This window comes from Peromyscus maniculatus, chromosome 9 (assembly GCF_049852395.1).
Source record: "Peromyscus maniculatus bairdii isolate BWxNUB_F1_BW_parent chromosome 9, HU_Pman_BW_mat_3.1, whole genome shotgun sequence".
In the NCBI taxonomy this organism is placed as follows: Eukaryota; Metazoa; Chordata; class Mammalia; order Rodentia; family Cricetidae; genus Peromyscus; species Peromyscus maniculatus.
Window position 1 is genome coordinate 115,857,179 of NC_134860.1, and position 19,984 is coordinate 115,877,162.

At 44.2% G+C, this 19,984-nt stretch overlaps 1 protein-coding gene across 1 annotated transcript in view; it reads right to left on the bottom strand.

Moving 5' to 3' along the window:
- Abcc4 (ATP binding cassette subfamily C member 4 (PEL blood group)) overlaps positions 1-19,984 on the bottom strand; it is a 230,615-nt gene that overhangs the window by 19,058 nt on the left and 191,573 nt on the right. Inside the window, exons 26-28 of the mRNA XM_006978748.4 lie at positions 16,602-16,757; positions 7,482-7,571; positions 593-765 (exon numbers count right to left, since the gene is read on the bottom strand). Of these exons, the coding sequence (XP_006978810.1) occupies positions 593-765; positions 7,482-7,571; positions 16,602-16,757 (419 nt within the window). The remainder of the gene's footprint in view (positions 1-592; positions 766-7,481; positions 7,572-16,601; positions 16,758-19,984) is intronic.

The following is a 19,984-nucleotide window of genomic DNA, read 5'->3' on the forward strand; positions in this document are numbered from 1 at the left end:
TTAATTCAGCAAAGATGGGAAAAGACTTAAACGATCACATGGCCCTTAACAATGTTTTTAAACTTTTATTATTATTATTACTATTGGACAGCTCAGGCTGGCTTTGAACTCACTATGTCATTCAGGTGACTTTGAAACCCAGAGCCTACAAGAAGCTTCCACATGCTAGGATTACAGGCATGCACAGCCATACCTATACACCATCCCCTCTTAAAACACTAAAATCTAAAGTCAACTTAGAAACAATGCAAATGATTTTCTCTCCAAATTGTTTGAAACAGAACTGGAATTCAGGCATCTAATTTACTCAGGAGACCTAGAATACAAGCTGAGCATCCCTTTCTGAAATGCTTGGAATCAAAAGGGTTTTGGATTCTGTACTGTGGCATATTTGATATGCACATGGACATAATGAGATACGGACAGGCAGAAGACGGCTTTGGAAGTGTGTAAGTAACTCATATGTGAAACCTCAGTGCACCACACATCTGAAGGGCCGACACACCCAGAGACATTCCCTGGGGATCATTCAGTCCTTCCCGGGGCCATACTGAGAATTCAGGTTAGACACACATCCACTTTAGCTCAGTACCTTGGATCCACATTTGCTGTTGCTTCATCAATGATCAATATCCGATTTTTCTTTAGAATCGCCCTCGCAAGGCACACCAACTGTCTCTGTCCAACACTAAAATTGGATCCAGATTCTGCTAATTCAGTATCCATTTTACCAGGGAGGTCTTCAATGGCCTCTTTAAGTTGTACCTACAGATGCAGACAGAAGAATGGTACTTTCATAAATACACTATTAAACAAATCGCTTCAACTCTAGAAGTTTGAAGTACTTCTTCCCAGAGGCCTCATGATGATGACAGTCACCACTGATGAGCACTGTCTGTTGGTTCTGGGTCATGAGTTAGCACTGGTTATGCATATAAAACTACTCCCTAGGTAAAGCACAGCAAGACAGAGAATACACCTGTACAAAAATTGAATTTTATTTTTAAGTTGTGTGTCTGTGTGTATGCAAGTGTGTGTGTGTGTGTGTGTGTGTGTGTGTGTGTATGTGTGTGTGTATGTGTGTCATGTGTCTGTGTGTATCTGTGTGTGTCTATGTGCCTGTGTATAGTTGTGGGCATGTAAATGCAGGTCCCTCTGGAGACCTAAAGAGGGCTTCAGATCCCTGGAGCTATAGTTACACGTGATTTTGAGCCTCCCGTTGTGGAAAAGAATGTGGGTTCTCTGCAACAGCAACAAGTGCTCTTAACTGATAAGCCATCTCCACAAGCCTGAGAATGTCCCTTCTGGTTAGTTAAGAGAAAGATGCAGGAGTTTACAGGGAAAAATCAGGACAGAGTAGTGATTGCACAGCTGTGGAGGGTTAACTACAATGGGTCAACAGAACATTCTAAAACCCTCATCACTGTGATGACCCTACAGGGACCACTTCCTGTTCTATAAATCATGCCTCAATGAAAATGGTGTATTTCAGAGTCACCCATCCTATCACCCTAACTTCTTTCTCCAGAAATCACAGAAGTCTCAGAAATGAAGCTCTTTCCACATACAAGATGTACTATAGAAAATGCAAAAGGGGATCACTGTGGTCAAGTTGCTTAAGAAACATTCTGCATAGGATAACTGTAGGAAGCCCAGCCCTCTGAAGAAATAATACTGCAGGTAGCCTGCCATTTTGGAAGATTCTAATTAACCAGAAAGGTTTTAAGAAACCCAAACAATGGGGAACTACGTCTTCAATGTCAGGAACCCTGGAGCGTGCTCCTTCCCGAGTTCAGCCTCAGATCACTAAAGCTATCAAATGCATTTACTTCTACCACATCAAAGTTCGGCAGTGAAGGACAAACCATGGAAAGGAGAAGACAACATAACATCTTACTGCCCCATCTATGACACAGACTTCTAGTAATCTATCTTCGAAAAAACTTGAACAATAAGACGTCAGAGACTACATCCCTGGGCTGTGGTTCAGTCCTATGAATATCTGTTCTGGAGAAACTGACAGAACAAAGACCAAACTTGGTCTACCTGAGATTCAGAACAAAGGGTCAGTATACTTCACCAAGACAGCAACAGCTGGATGAGCAGGCTCTGGGGCTCTAACTCAGGACCTCACGCTTGTAAGGCAAGCCCAGATTTTAAATCTGTAAGATGAAAAACGTAACCCTTTGAAGCCTGGGCTTAAGTGCCATCTGGCTCTGCCCGTGACAGATTCCTGACTTTCCCTGTCTTAGCTTTCTCACCTGCAAATGAAACACAATGCTATCATAATCAAGATGTCTATCTCCACACACCGTTTGCAGGGATATAAAATGAGTCAGTACATGTAAGCATTTAGAGCAGTGCTTGCTACAAAGAGATCAATCGGCATTACCTATTACTAATAATGCCGTCATCCAGCTCTCTTCATGTACTGCTTTTTTATTGCATTTATTAGTCTTAATTTTGTATGCATAATCATTTGCTGATGTCCTAACTTCTCTATAGGAATTTCAGCTTCAAATGGGAGTGTTTGTCTATCCTGATGATTACTGTAATAGCTTAAGAATCTGCAATGCCTACATAATAAGCTCTCAATAAATAACCATTTGAACACATGAGGAAAGCCACAAGAATGTCTCATCAATATCTGTTTCTACAAGTTAGAAAATAAATTCATATGAGTATATATACTTTATATTGAATAAAGTCATATTAAATGGCAATGAAACATATAGCTTACAAAAAGTAATTGGCACCAGGATATCATAATAGTCATACTTAAAATACAAAAAGCATTTAAAAATGATAATTTCAGGAAAATCGATCCAATTATAGTATTCTAAACCATTTATTTCAGTATGGTACAGAATAGTTCAGATTATATTTTAAGTATGGAAAAAGAGTAGAACACAACAAAATTGATACAACGCTTATAAATTCCCTGATGTTATCATCACAGGTATTTCCCTATTATGTGCACTGTGTGGAAGACATGCCAGAGTCCTTTGCAGATGGACAGGAGTGTTAGACTCTGTTTCCACTTTCTTTGAAACTTACTGTGGTAATTTGAACGAGAAATGTCCCTCATAGGCTCCTGTATCTGAACATTTGGTCAAGTGATGCTGTTTAGGGAGGTTATGGAACCTTTAGGAGGCGTGGTCTTGGTGGAGGAGGTCACCAAGGGTGGCCTTCGAGGGCTTCTAGCCTCATCCCACTTGCTGTTATCTCTCTCTCTGCTGCCTTCCTGTGTGTGGATGAAAATGTGATCGGCCAGCTTCCTGCTCTGCCTGCTGCCTGTCCATGCTCCCCTGCTGATAGGTTCTATCCCTCTGGGACCATAAACAAAAGGAGCCCTCTCCTCCCCAAGATGCTTCTCAACAGGGTATTATAATCACAGCCACAGAAAAGTAATGGACAGACTCACTGACTTTACATCAAAAAGGAAAGCCAGCAATGCCATCATTGAGTAGAGCCACAAGTAAACGGCGCCCATTCTAGGAAATCCACAGACAAGGGGAGATGGGCCCTGTGTGGACAGAGTGCTGAGTGACGCACTTCCGGATGGGTGCTCACTGGTGCTCAGATGCCTTTGCCGTGGTCTCCTGTGCAAGGAGATGCACCGCATCCTAACACATACCATCCATGAGGAACCTAAAGTCTCATACTGCAGACACACCCTATTCTTCACGGTTCGCTCCAGGTGTCCATGTTGATTTACAGCAGAAGTAACACTTGGCTGATTCATTGTCTATTTTAACTGCTCTGATCAGTTGACAGGTTCCATCTTTAGTTACCACTTCTGCCTTCTTATAAAGCTGCCACTGCTTCCTGGATGCTCCAGTAGGTACTAATGGAAGCAGTATTTCTTCTGTTATGAGCTCACTATTTGGAAGCAACTTTCAGTATATCCAGAAAGTTACAAAAACAAAATGAACAATATTCACAGCACAGTGTTTCTTCTGAAAGCAAACCTGTTTTTTGACTCTGGTAGCAGTAAGAAATAGGAAGACTTAAAAACAAAACAAAACAAACAAACAAACAAAAAAACACCACCTTTTCTTTCTACTTGAAGTTGTTAAAAAGACAGAAATGGCAGTGCTCTCTGAAGGACCCTCAAGTGAACCCCATGGGCTTAGGTTCCCATCTGCATTAACATCACTTATAAAAGGATCAGGAGTTCGGGTTGGCCCTCCTTCCCTCCCTCCCTTTGCTTACACAGGTTATCAAGCCCATAGCCTCTCAGTCAAGTTTTAGTTTACTTTAAAAAGAACAGCCAAGGCCATTAGGTTTCCCACCTTCATGAAGGCAGAATTTGCTCTGGTTTAGACGCCATAATGTAAAGAAAAAGCCATAGAGACAACAGAGAGAATGCAATACAGAGATCCAGGGAACGTGCATGGCATCGGAGCATGGCCAAATCGCTTCCCACGCACCTCCCCAGATAAACACACCACATGCAGCTTCCGATTCCGAGTGAAGAGTGGTGTCCACTGACAGAAAGGCCCGAGATTCCAAGGACCCCAGACCAGGATTTCCTGACCGATCGGAAGGATCATACTTCACACCACTCTAATTACTGCCAGAAAAACCTCACAGCACTTCATCTTCCAAGAACTCTTGGCCTTCTCACCATCCAGAAGACAAAAATCTAAACGCATTAGAAGTTGAAATTTTCAGAAAATAAAAGTAACTAAAAAGGAGAGAAGGGGGGGGGATAAAAAAACAAAACAAAACAAGAAACCCCAAAGACCCACTTGTTGTTTGATGAGCCCACCCAAGCAATGAGAGCAGGTTGGTGACCAGATCTCCTAGGTCACGTGATTCAGAATACATGTATGTCGAGGGAGATGGCTTAGTCAGTTAAGGGCCTGCTGCAAAATGAGGACCTGTCATCGGGCCCAACCCCACATACAAAAGAGAGGGACATGCTGGTGTTGGCCTGCAACCATAGCTCTGGGGAAGGAGATAGGAGGATCCCTGGGCCCTGCTGGTCAGTCAGTCAGCCTAATTGGTGAGCCCCAGATTCAGGGAGAGACCATTGCAAAAAACAGGGCTGTTAGTGACTGAGGAAGTCATCCTTATACCAACCTCTGTCCTCCACAACAATGTACACACACGTGCACTGGCATTCTCCCATAACCATGTACACAGAGGAACGAACACACACACACACACACACACACACACACACACACACACACACACACACACACACACAGATGAGGAGGCCGTTGGAATGACATTACAAATACAATATTGATTCTAATTTTTTAGAAAATATCCAACTGTTTTTAAAAATCTCACCAAGGCAAAGCATTGCTAGAGAAGAACCATGGCAGGGTGATGCCATACTTCTCTAAAGTATGAGGTCAACCCAGAAGCAGTGTGCAGACACCCCACGACGCCTGACCGCAGGTCTGTCTGGGACTTCCTTCGGGTGGAGTGTGAGCAAGGTAACCCTCAGGACTGCCCAACACTCTGCCACCTCGGTTTTCAACTGTGAGAACCTACTAAAACTTCATTTTGTCTATCACAGACGAAAATAACTACACGGCAGCCAACTGGTTCCCACTTAACGTTTCTTCACTGTTCACAGAACAATGTATTTCTGAAGTGATTTTACTATCCGAGGATCTCTGAAGCGAAGAGAAAAATGATTTACTAGTAATTCTGGTTTTCTCAGGGTGTGTCACAGCCTTGCTGCTGCTGTGTCCCGACTCCCCATCCTCTGGGATCTTTGATGTAACTGTCCACTCCCTAGAGCTTCTCTCTTAGAACGTTCCTACAGAAAAACCTCACAGACGCTAGTGAAACCAGAGGCCAGCCACCATGCAAGTCGGAGCTGGGGAAGTAGCCAGCCCAAGTTAGGAAAACAAAATCCCCGAAGCTGCTGGAAAGGAGGGTGGGCGTGTAAGGACTGGGCGCCCACATGCCTTCAGAAGCGAGAATTACTGGCCGGAAGCTGTCAGGCCTCCTAACTGGCGTGCTCACAGTCAGAACCCATCTTGAAGATTTCAGAGCTTCTGGGCGTCAGGGACAAATGTGCTACCTCACCACAGCAACCGTGATAACGACGGTGGGGGACTGATCCCTGAGGGCTTGTGCTTTTTAGTTTTTGTTTTTAAGAAATAAACCATGCCTCTCCAAAACAAAGAGATCAGCCAGTCACTCCATATTTATTAAATGCTTACTTTTTAAAAGGAAAAGACTGAACTAGGTCCTAGGAGGGATTATGGTCGAAGATATGATTTCTATTATTAAGCAGCTTACAATTAATTTGCAGAACTAGAGTGAACTTGCAAAATAATTATCTCTAAACATATAAACCAGAAGGACCTTAATGGTCAAAATCCTTGCCTGTGTGGGGAAAGGAATCCCCAAGATGCGGTCTGCAGGGACGCACTACACAAATAATAAGAAAATCCTCCAAGATTAAAGGTATCAATACAGAGACTTAGCCAAGGCTCCAGGAGTCTGTCAGCTGAGCTCACTCTGTGGTGTCCCAATGACAGGTTTGTGAATGAGCGTCGCTCTCATAGTCCGCGCCATCTGCCCTTAGACACACTTTCTTAGGAGACTCCGGAGCATTGTGTAAGCATGATCTCATTTTTCTTTCAGCTCATAATGAAAACAAAGGCCTCATTTTCCTAGATGCTCCCCCAAAACAGAGCAGGAACGTAACTGGCTGTTGCAGGGCGCTACCTTCTGAGCTGAACAGCCTGTCTCCATCATCCCAGCTGTGTCTCTGTCAGTCATGACAGCTGTTGACACTCCCCCATAGAAGGAGGGGACAGGGCAGGGGGCATGGGACCATGGGACATAAATTTCCAGTCACTTCTTCTGCTCACCTGTATGCAATCCTGCCCTGACTGCACATGCCTTGGGGGTCTCAGGGAGGAGCTAGAGTATACAGGCTGGAGAAGGTTAATGGAAGGAGAGGCTCACTCTTTAAAGCCAGAGGGAACCCATCATCTACATTAGCGGCAGATGTTCCAGAGCGGCTGCTTCAGGAACATCTGCCTATAGTACCCTCCTCACCCATGCGCTGTACGTAAACCTAATCAACCCACTGGTTCCCCAGGGGGATCTTTGGTGGAACTGAACTTTGTTTTGGTCTTGGGACCTTATGAGGTGGTGAGTGGGTAGACACTGTTTACGTGTCTGCCCCAGGGGGGAATTCTCACAACAGTGACTCAGGACATTTAGTCACTAGGAGAATTTGAGCGCTGCAAAGGACAAGTGAGATAATGTATTGGCTGAGGCAGGTTTTGGAAAATTAAAAAGCAACAAGAGGTATATTATTTTGGATCACCATCACGATCACATACATTTTACACCCATCCACATCATCAATGCTCCCAAGGTGTCAAATAAAGGTAGTTCAAGCAATACACTCCCTCCCCCAGATCCCCTGAAATGCTCTGAACATAAGCACAGACACAGATGCTAATGATGAAAGAAAGTTGCATTACAGAAGTTACCTCTTCTAAGGCGTTCCACAGCTCCTCATCAGTGTGCTCATTAAAGGGGTCCAGGTTTTTCCTCATCGTTCCAGTGAACAGAACGGGTTCCTAAGAGCGCAAAAGAGTGAATGGCATCGCTGTCTCTGACTTTCAGAATAGACTAGACAGGCAAACAAATGCACCAAAATTCACTACAGTCATTAACTCTAAGGATTCACACATTTGTTTACATGATGTCACGTCTATTATAATTTCTCATACAAAATGTGATGAATCTAAAATATCTTCCTAGAGCACTGAACACTAGCAAAAGAAACCATGGCAGTGTGCCATCTTAAGGAGATGAGAGAAAGGGGAGTTCTTGTTGTTAAAATCACTTCCCTGGTGATAAACACAGATATATCTATTTGAGTAACATGACGTCAACCGAACTATACAAGTTACTTGCCAGTCCTGAAAGGATTCTGGAAAACAAGAAACAGCATGATTAGGTGAAGTTTGTGCTTCAGGTAAAAATTGTTCAGTATTTTCTCCTTTGATGAAGAGTCTTCTGGGATTGGAATCTCTCTGACTCCCCGGCTAGGATGCGTTCTCTTCTTTGTTCAAAGAGGATATCAACTAATGGGGCCAGTGGCACCTCTATCATGGAAATGGCCTCGGATGCTGCATCAGCCAGTCCGCACATTACCTTGTCTGTGTGTCAGGGATGCCTGTCTCATTATTAACTACAAGGGCAAGGTCACCTGAAACCCACTGTGAAGCAAGTATGGTAATATGTCTTCCAATCTTCTGTTTCAGAAGGAGCTCACAAGGAAGCTGCTCTTGAATCATATGCTGCCTTCTAGATTGTTAAGGGAGCATCTTATATGTGGGCTTTGGAAGGCTGTGCAGATTTTCTTCTAGAAGATTCTAACAATCTAACAACCTAGACATGAGCAGAGGAGAAGAGCCCATCTGGCTATTTTCAGTGAAAGGGAAGAATCAAGAGGGGGGCATAGATATGGAACTTGAGAAGCCATGGCTCTTCCATGGTTCTGGAAAACTGCTCCTGGGCTACATGTGTGGGATGTCACCTAGCCTTGAAGCAGGGGCTTTAACACATAAGACTGAGGAGGACTTTTCTCCAAAGACTGATACTGTCATTTGCCTCTTAATTTTATACATGTGGCAAAAAAATATGGATGTAGAAGTGTAGGACAGTGGAGTATCACTCCCAAATATGTTCTTGTCAGCAAAACCTCCAAACTAAATGACACCAGTGTTGGACTTTATTTGTGCAAAGTTGATTGAGCTGCCATAAGAAATTTGGAAAGGGCTACTAAATTGAACTGAAGGAACACAAAACACTTATCTAAGGTTATGCTTAAAATTACAGGGTTTAAGAAAGACTAACTAGCTATCTACATATGGTGGGAATTTCTTATCGGGAATAAATGTCATTCCACTGACTTCAGATTTAAAGCACACACAGAGAGACAGACCGACAGACCGACAGACACACACACACCCAGACCCACCCACCCACCCCACACAGGTGCAAGCGTACACACAAACCCAGACCCAGAACACCCCACCCCACCCCCACACAAGTCATGATCAACTCAGAGCTTCCAGGAGAACAGGAGACTTTCTTTCTTCCCCTGCTTACATGAGGTTCACAGAAGACATGCTGCTGTCTACCATCCTTCCTGATTACCCACACCAGCTGTCCTTCCTCTCTTTGATGCTCTTCTGACTTCCCCAAAGGCTCAACCCCATGGCTGATATGGCACTCAGGGACCCCAAATGAGAGGCTCTAAGATGAGTTACCACAGGTGTCTGACGTAAACATGGTCAGGATCAGCTTCGAGCCCATGTGAGAAGTGAGAGATGTCCTCTTTGTCTGTACTAAAGACAGGTCATTGTCCTTGTCCTAGATAGCTGATATTACCTCAACCTGTTCCCCCTTCAGGGTCCTCTCAGACAGCAAAATCCCATCCCATATGTCAGGTCTACACTTGGGACAGATCTCCCCGACTCACGATGCCCCATCCTGAGCACTCAAGCATGGCACTGACAACCTTGTTCATGATGAAACGGTCATAATTAGCACAGGCAGAAGGGTGGTTTGGCGGCTCTAGAGAATAGACAGCCATGGCAACGCATAGTTCTGGCCCAATGCACATCTCACGATCAGACCCTCCCACCTGTCTTTCCACACCTTCTCCCTGAGGAAACTCCTTCCTATGGATATATCTGAGGAGGATGTGAGACTCCTTACAGGACAGTGAGTCATCAAGCTGCAGAACATAAACACCTGCTTTACCTTGTGTTCTAAATGCCAGCCTCAGTGGGAGGTCCTTGGGAGGCCTGACCAACTGTCCCTAGACCACTGTTCACTAAAATAAGGGTCTCTATGAAATCTATGCTGTCAATTTAAAGGGAATATTGGGCAATCACTCATGTTTATTCAGCAATATTAGAAGAAAATAATTAAGTAAATAAGAGCAATTTGCTTTGTTACGACATGCTGGATATGTATTTCATAAGTAAAATTTCATCAAGACTTGTTGAACAAGGAGAATGATTTAATAAAATATTAACTGGTGGAAGCTATATTTTCTTTAAAACTAGCAGGCAATTTGTTCCCAATGATTGTTTTACTGGGCCAGTGTGTATCATGCTTGGTGTTCACTTCCTTTATCCACTTTCCAAATAAAAAGCCCTAATATTATCTTCAAAAGGCAATAAAAGTGCTAAGAGCAGACACACACTGAGAGAGGAGATAAGGGTCAAGTTAATTATCATTTCCGATAGATATTATTATTTAAAGTACCCACCTCAATGCAATGAAGTTCCAAACTAGTCTTATAAATAAGTGTTGTAAAAATGTTTGCAGGCAGAAGATTTCATGTGGGGATCAATGGGAGGAAAAGACGCCCCAATTTATTAGCCTCAGCGTATTTTCTCTGATGGTACAGGTTTTAATCCGAGTTTTATTTTAACCTTCACAGTTAGCTAGCATGGTGAAATTAGGAAGAGAAATGCTCGTGTTCAACACAGCAACAGAACCAGAAGACGAGGATCAAATTTGTTTTTCATCATCGGTACAAGTTTGAATCCTTTGCGCCATATTCAGTAGTAAACGTTCGGATGTTACTAACTAACACAGCACACATTCTTAGGTCACCCCGAAGTGGCCAGTCTAAATGGAAGCATCTGGGGGAGTAAGCTGATAGTCTTCAGTCCTGAAAACCAGAGACGGACGAGGCCTTTGGAATGCACTGACTGCCAGCCAGGCCTCCATTATGTGAAGGAGAAACTCAACCCTTTAGACTTCAGACACGTAAGCCAACCAGGGACCAGGACCAAAACTTGAAAATGAACAACATGAAGTTCAACACTCACTCTAATCTTTTTGGGGCACAAAGTAGGAAATAGCCCTGTCCTAAACTACGTGCCCAGCAGGAGCTGAGCTGCTGCTGGGATGTCCTCCACACTCCCTTCTTACACAGGAAGCATCTCCCCTGGTCTCAAAGGAGGAGCCACCTGAAGTCACTCAATCTCCGGTTCTCTTTTCTTCTTCTTTTAATCCTGTAGCCTCTGAATGAACCGATCATCATGCATTTTCAGAAGAAAAGAACATTGTTCGCCCACAAAGGAAGAAGAATTTAAGTCCTGTAAAGTCATCTTTAAATACAAAAGGTCACCAGCTCCAGGGAACAGTGCCATGGGTTTTAATGAAGACTTCAGTGTGCGGGAACAAAGGCGAACTGCATAGGCTGCCATCCAACTGTATTTATTTACTAGTAACAGCATACCTTCCCTCTCTTCTACACACACACACACACACACACACACACACACACACACACACACACACACACACACACACACACCAGAAAGGGGCCTTAAAGAGACACACAGCAGCTCTGGTTAACCTTTTAAACTCATTAAAAGCTCAGGGGAATAAAAAAAAAAATAGAGTGGGGTGTTTAAGAAGCACCTGGCTTTTTGTTTTGGTACAAACAAAAGGGACCTATTAAACACACAAAAAGAACCTGTTTGATCATGATAAAGATTATAGCTGTTAGTGCATATCAACCCCTAGGTGCTGTTGTAAATGGAAAATTTGCTGCGAACTGCTCTCTGGTTGAAAACATTTCCTTAGTGCCAAAAATATAGAACTCGGGTGTAAAGAAATTCTATCCAGAAAAAAATTGAAATTCACATCTGCAGATGCCTTCTGATACGCTGTTTCCGGAAGCCGGGCTCATCTCTGGACTTTCTTCTGCAAAGTGGTCGGGGAGGGGGTGGTACAAAGGAAGTACAGGTGTCAGCCATTTGTTCTGCTTGAGGAAGTTACACAGGTAGCTTCTCAGGCGACCTGTCTTGGTTCACTGATTCCTCAAAGGCCAGGTGTTTGTTCCTTAAAGTGGCTGCAGGAGCCCCGCCTAGACCTGGCACTGCCCTTGGGAACCCACCTGGTCCTTAAGCCCTCCCTATTTCTGAAAGGCCCCTGGGAAGTTCAAGAGAGATGGGCCCGTGAACCAAGGGAGGAGCTTAGGGGAGAGCAGGATGCTGCTGCTCCCCAGAGGAGGCTGGCCTGGCTCGTCTGGACCCACAACTCAGCTTCTCTTTTGCTTCATCTGAAACACAATCAACTGTGGCTCCTGCTCATTGAGGGGAGTGGGACGCTTGTCACAGGTCACTCCTCTGACGGTGACTGGCTTTCTGCATCTCCACCGAGGCCCTGTACGTGCAAGGACTGGTTGAGTACCTTGGCATGCCGTTAGCCCGTGACACCCAGTGAGTCCTGGTTTCCACGATGATTTTCTTTTTGTGCTGAGTGTCGCTTGAATTTTTCTGGCAAAACAACCTTCCCAAACCAGTCTTTCAGTGTTTCCTGGCCGTGCCAAGATCCTTGGGAGAAGATGCCTGCTGGCTTGAGTTTACTTCTGGCTTTATGTCTTTTCTTTGGCTATAGTTTTGGAAGCCCTTTTTAGGTGGGGGGAATAGACTAAAATATCGGACATCATTTGGTCATAAACATTCGTGAAGAGAAAGAATGTAGAGCCGCCTGCCGGTGCTGAATTCTGATGCTTCTACCATGTAAGACAACGATGAAGTGTAACGTGTTCCTCTAGCCTCAGTTTCCTTCCTGGCCCTTCCTGCCTTTTAAGTCTGCTGTGACAAAGGTCCCCTTTCCCACGGTGTTACTAGGCAGCGGGCACAGCATTTTCAAAGGGCGGGCGTGACCAGTGGCTCATGAAATCAATTTTGTGGCTCGTGATCATCATTTTGTCTTTTATATGAACCAGACTAGAATAAATAGAATAGAAAATATCACGGTGCACAGTGGAGTAACAATGCATTATGAGACGTCTGTTTCTGAGCACGTGACCCACCAGGCATCAGGATACAGTGTGGAGATCATCCTGCTGGCCACAGAATACAGTTCAAACCAGTGAGATCCAGAGCATCGGGAGATGGAGAATGTCCCTAAATTCCTTTTGAACCCTGGATCCACAGCTTCTGTGCCTTAACTTCTAGCTCTGACAAATGAGGGTAACAACAGAATTTTTGGGAGGGTTGACAGGTTACGAAGATGGTAAACATGAAGGACCCCACAGATGTGAGGAATGATGTCCTGTCTTGGCAGTAGCCAGGCATTTAGAGCAGAGTCCCGAGGGCTAGAGAAATATAAAGAATGTGGGCAGGGCAGGGAACCAGTACACAGGGGCTTTCCGTTGGCTGACCAGTACTAATGGGTACAGACCAGTCACTGGGAAAAGCTTTGTTCTTGTGAGAAAAACACTAGATTTGTCAGGTTTTACCATAAACTCCCCCACCCTGTGTGCATGCACGTGCATGCATTTTTGAATGTCTCTGAGTATATCTGTGAGGTCTGGGAGTCTGATGATTTTTTTTTCCCTGTCTAACTAATTTAATTTACATAAATAATTTGCTTTAAAGAAAATCACCAGGAATTACAACAGCATAAATTGAAATTAATGAGCCAAGTCTTTCTAGAATGTGTTACATACCTAAAGGCCAATATTATAATCCTTAATTAATAGTTACTATTGACTGGGCATTCTTAAGAACCATGCATTGGGCCACCTCCATTGTCTTGTGCAGTCGATCCTCCATGAGCAATCTGTGAGGTGACAACTACTAGACCTGGTTTAAGACAGGAGCTAAGCCTCAGAAGCTAGGTGAGGTGACTTCATCTAGGCCACTCACTCCAGGCGGTTGGAGAAGGATGAAAATACGGGACGTGTTGACATTAAGCACACGCCCTGAACCGGTCTATTCTGGGCTCTTTATACGCTGCATGGGTTCTCTAAGTTGTTTCTTTATATCAACCAACTTGCATCTGGGAGACAGGCGTAGAAAGGTTCTGCGCTTACCATGCTTGGTGACCGCGGTCTACATGGACACAAAGCGTGGTTAGCACTGTTTTATGAGTGCATTCTCGGGAGCAGATCCACAGAGCACTTGCACAAAGGGAGGGTGGGAACCCATGGAACAGAACCAAAGCCTGGTGATGTCAAGGTGTATTCAGTCTTTGCTCAGATGTGTTTCCAAACATTCCTGGCAGAGCCAAGAATCATCTAACGCTGCTTCTTTATTTAGAATTCTTTTATGTACACAAGCACACCACCATTTCTTATTAAGAAGCATTAAAAGTGGCACGGGGCACGTTTCTAGATCCTTTCATCCCAGGATATGCAAGTACTTTGCAGGCACGCCTGTGATCAGGTAAACACATCTCCACAGACAGCACTTGGGATCTGAACTCTTAGTTCTACTGTAACCATGCTTCTGGTGCTCAGAGAGCCTTATGGGATGGAAGATTTCTTCCATTTTTTTTCTTCTTAAAAGGGTTGTTTTTTGATCTTTTAAAAGATCCTGTCAGAATATACTCACAAAATGAAATCTATCTAAATACAAAATCATTTAGTTTTTATTATTATTATTACCATCATTACATTTACTTAGATGAGGATGCACATGTGCCAGGGTGTATTTGTGGAGGTGAGAAAACAATTTTTGGGAGTCAGTGTTCTCCTTCCACCATGTAGGTAAAATGAGAACTGAGTTCAGGCCATCAGGCTTAGCAGCCAGTGTCTTTACTCATAGAACTGCCTCGCTGACCCCTCCCCTCTGGTTTCAAAGCTCACAGGTCAATGGTACTAACCTTTTACGCTCTTTTATAGTGGTCATCACCAATCACAGAGCTTTCATTTTTCTTAAATACTTAATCCCTATATCCATTAAACAAAACCACTGCCCATCCCTGCCTTCTCCAGTCACGATGGACACTACTCTAATCTGTGTCTCCATGAATTTGACCCTCCTCATATGAGCAGAACCATTCACTATCTGCTCTTCTGTGACTGGCTGGTTTGAAACACCATCATGCTTTTACAGTTTACCCATGTTGCAGCACACATCTGAATTTCCTCCCTTCTTAATGCTGAGTGGCTTCCCACCGTTTGTATAAACCATTTTGTCTTTAGCTATTCATCTGTTGATGGACACTTGGATGGCTTCCACCTCCTGGTTACTGTGAAAACCACTGCTATGAACACAAATGAATGAATGTCTCTGCCATACATACCCTGCTTTTGATCCATATGTGTGCATGATCCATGCATGCGCGCGCGCGCGCGCGCGCGCGCGCGCACACACACACACACACACACACACACACACACACACACACAATTGCTGGATAATGAGGTAGACCTGTTACAGTCTTGTGAGGAGTCCCCATACTGTGTTCTACAGTGGCTGTATCATTTTACATTCCCACCAGCAAAACACAGAGTTCTAATTTCTCCACACCCTCTTCACAGTGGGGGGGCAGTTCTATTATCTTACAGGTCAGGGTAGGAAGTGACAGATGACAGAGGCCACAGGCTCAGAGCCCACATTCTCCTTCTCACAGGGTGTTAGGTTCTCTGTACTTTATAATAGACACTTCAAGGCCCGTGGTTGGCACGCGCTCAGAAAGCATGGCTGCTTGCCCTTCCTCTGGGGTCTCTTCTCTGTATCTCTCAGGAATGAGTGTGCATGTGTGTGGGGTTCCTCAGCTCCCCTCGATGGCCAGATGATTATGGAGTGTGAGAACATGCCAAAATAGAATCCCCAAACAGCAAGCCTGAGCTGAATCCACACAGGCGTCAAAGCCGAGTGCAGGATGAAGCCATCAGGCTCCAGGGCTGCAGGCCTGTGGGGTCAGGCCCGGCGCTGCCTGTGGCTGTCTACCTAGGAGACGGTAATTACTCAATAAAGACTTTCTGAATTACGATGGGTGGAACTAAAAGCAACTCAACAAGAAACTAAACTAACTACAAGCTTCTCGTGTGTACGTAATCCAGTCTCTAGACTGCTTACAAGTCTTCTGCTGTGAAATAGCCAAAAAGAAGACATGGTCAGCCCGGGAGGAAATGGCAACTCAGACCTCCACCACCGCGGCTGCCAGGTACTGGGCCTGTGTGAGGCACTCAGGCTGCATGGAGGAATTTAGACTTCAGCACAGTTCTCAGCTGGGACACCACAGCCGCCCTGTGGGGTCTGTGGAGATGCAAACCGTTCCTAGTCTCCCCCAGGAATGCTCCCTCCCTGGTTAAAGTCACTTCCCAAATGCCCAGATTCTCAATGTCTGCCCAGCTTTTATGGGCCCTGTGACTCTCACAGCCTGTCTCTGCCCCACACAAGACCTTCCACAGAGACTCACGGTCTACAGCAAAAGTCCCTCGTCACACTTAGGATCTCCTGACCACTAAATCTTATGTGATTATCAATGAATAAAAGTGTAATACCTGGGGAAGCTGAATCCAGAATGAATCTAGGTAAATAGAACTGAATCTTCCCGTAGTCTATCTGTCTCTGACCACCCCCACTGCCCGTGCATGCGTGCGCGCACGCGCGCGCACACACACACACACACACACACACACACACACACACACACACGAGGTATCTATGGAAATAGCTGTTGAAAAGATCTGCTGAATTATGGCCCTATTGGCTATTGGTTAAAGGATCAATCCTTTCATTCAATTAAAAAGCTAGCAATAAAATTAAAAGCAATTAAACTTCAGTACCCTTGTAAAAGGAACTGTGTGGACGCTCTACGAGGCATACCTGAGGTATGATTGACATTTTCTTCCTTAAATCATGCAGTCCAATTTCTGTTGTCAAGATCTTATCGATCCAAATTTTTCCTTCAGGTTCTGACAATCTAAAAAGGGCTGAGATGAGGGAACTTTTTCCAGCTCCTGTTCTTCCCACAATTCCAACCTATAAAGAAATCCAGAGGAGGGATTAAAAATTAACCATATGTAACCGACCTAGGCGAGCATGTTCATTTTCGAAGGTGAATTAGGAAACTTTCTATTGTGTGTTGCCTAAAAGTTCCTCAGCCTCAGCTCTGTTGACCTGTGAGACGGCAATTCTTCATGGCAGGCGCTGACCTGCATGCTGAATAGCATCCCTGGGGGGTTCTTTCTACATGTCCATAGTAGCCTCCAAACTGCGGCAACCTGAAATGTCAAGTCTTGGCAAAAATGCCCCTGGGTAAGACCCACTGGGCATAGAAGAGTCGTATGAATGTTAGGGATTAACCAGTAGCTTCCTCAGGATGTGACGAGAAGGTGGTATTCCATGCATCACTTCCGAGGTGTGGGTGTGCAGAACTTTGAGAACTGCTTGGATAATTCCATAGAGGTATTAACAGCTCATTCCAGAAGTGTTATACATAAAGAAGTATCATTTCAACCAGCGTCCTATCATTTACAATGGATTCATCTTTGATAGCGAAACTAAATCGCTTGTGGTTACTAACCATCTGGTTATATTGTAACCTGAGAGGAAATACCTTCAAATTTGCAGATGCAGGTCTCCACGTATTAAAAGACGGTAACCAGTAGCCCAAACAGGCATACTGAAATCAACAACAGCAGCACCACAAATAGCCTTTGCTATTTACATGGGGCCTTTCATCTGAGCAGTTCAAAAGGCACTTTACAAACCAATTAATACTCACAATTGCCCCTTGGGAAAGATTCGTGTGAAGAATCATTCCTTATTAAAGTCAGAGCACAGAGAAATGAAGCACACTGACAATAAGATCAAAGAATCAATGTAACGAAGGTGAACGCTGGTTAGGAAAAAACTGAACTGTAAAAACTGGCTTTTAGGGGTGTATGTTTAAATCCATGAGCCTTTTCTCCAGTGAGCTTGCTCAACTGGTGAAGAGTGTCCAAAGAGATGACATCATCCTTATTAAAAATCTGGAGTCAATGAAGGGCATAGACATGCTTTCTATCACCTGTAAATTAATTCAGTAAATTACAAAACAAAACAAAAAACTTCACCATTTAAACTGGAAGGAACCAAACTGAACCAAATACTGATTACATGCTGGGAATCTTACATGTTAGGTCATTTCAATACTCTCAAATACACTCAGCAATAGCCCTTCAAAAACTTATAGAGAATAACTGTAAGAAAGGTGGCTTTATCTAAGTTCTTGAAATCTCTGCAGATGTTATCCACTATATGGGCAGCGCTAGCTTACACCTCGCAGAGGGCTGGGTTGTGTACATAGCTGTGTGTGATTTGTTCATCTCTGGATATTTGCTCATACAAACTGCCACATATGAAGACAGAGGCAATTCATGTTTGTGAATGTGGAAAAGTGATCCGTTGGTGAAAACCCAAACCACTGCAGTCTACGAGGGAACAGCTGGATGTGCCCACAAGAGACAGGGAACGCTGAGAGCAGCCTGAGACAGTGAACTCCGAATGTAAGGGAGGATGGTTAAAAACAAAACACTGATGGGAAGTTTCTCCCCATCAAAGTGAAAAAACTATCATCTGAAAGACTTTCATGGGAAATTGATGGATTTTCACAGATGCTGATGGAGAAGGCTATCAACAACTTTATGGAAGTATCACAAAGTGACACACAGAGATGGTCTAATCTTAGTTGCTTTCAATTGCCTCAGTTTCCCCAACTCATATAAGATTGATCTCTAACAATCACAGCAACATGTTAGACTTCAGAAAAAGATTATGTGCATGTGTGTGTGTCCATGAGTGAGGGTATGTGTGTGTGAGAGTGAGTACCTAAGAGGGAGAGCCCTGGATGCTGGAGTGTGTGTCCATGAGTGAGGGTATGTGCATGAGAATGTGGGTGCCTAGGAGGGAGAGCCCTAGAAGCTGGAGTTATGGGCAGTTGTGAGCTGCCCATTGTGGATGCTAGGAATTGAACTTGGGTCCTCCAGAACAGCAATATGTGCACCTAACGGCTGAGCCATCTCTCCAGCCCTAACATGTTAGACTTTTTATGTGGATCAATCTTATATTCCATGTTCAGTGGGACCAATATCCAATGCTCCACTCAACAGAGCTCCTGCTTTGAGCTTCCCCTCAATTTCCAAACTTCTTCCTCAGCAAGATCCCAGGCTCCCATTGCCCATCTTACTTCTGGCTTCCTCAAGCAGCCTAGCACCAAGCTCTGAAGATCTTCTGTTTCCTAACCTGATCCCTCTGTTTTTAAACCCCACAGCCAACTACTGAATGCAAGGCCACATTAAAAACAAATAAAATAAACTCATCCCGATTAAAATCAGCACAATCAATTTGGAAAGTTAATAAATACCAACCCTAAGTTCAGCACTCTGATGGAATGATTTTTTTATATGTGGATGCATGTGTATACGTGTGTATTCGTGTGGTATGTGTTCCTAAGACATAGGCTCATATATTTAAACAACGCTGTGGTCATTTACTATTTCCTATAAATATTTAAAGCACATGTAATATAGTGTACATGATTATTTATTTAATAAATCTCTTACTTGTGGATGTCTCAGCTGCTTACAAAATATTTTGCTCTTATAAACAGCATCATGTTAAGTATCCTTGAGGCTACACCTTTGCAAACAACCTTAATTATTTCCCTAAAATAAATCCCTAGGCATGGAACTACTGAGCAACAGGTATAAGCACTTCAAAAGAAGATGCTGAATCCTGCCAAGCCGCCCTGCAGAAGCAGATTCTTGATCTCCACTGGCACCCACTACCTGTGCATCTCCACCCTGGGCTATAACTTTGTTCTAATCAGCATTAATTTGATTCCCAAAAGGAGAACCACACTCTCCATTTGTGTCTCACCAGGAGCAGATGACCGCGTTGGCAACCTGCCTCCTGCCTTTCCTCAGCTCTCTGGGTACACCCCTGTCAGCTCCAGCCTCTGATCTGAAGCATAGCTCTGTTCCTGATGTTCTAGCCAAGGAACCTCCATACGACACTCCTGACCACCTTGTCCACCCTTACTTAGCTCCACGGGTACTTCTGAAGGGTTCCTGCACAAGAACCTGTGTGTTACACACTTGGCACGCCTGCCTCGCAGGTAGAAATGAGTGTGATCCCTCCTATGCAGATGCCTTTCACACTCATTTCTCTCTGCTGATGTCATGTGTTTTTCAAAAGCCTAATGGCACCAAACACCCCATCTGTCC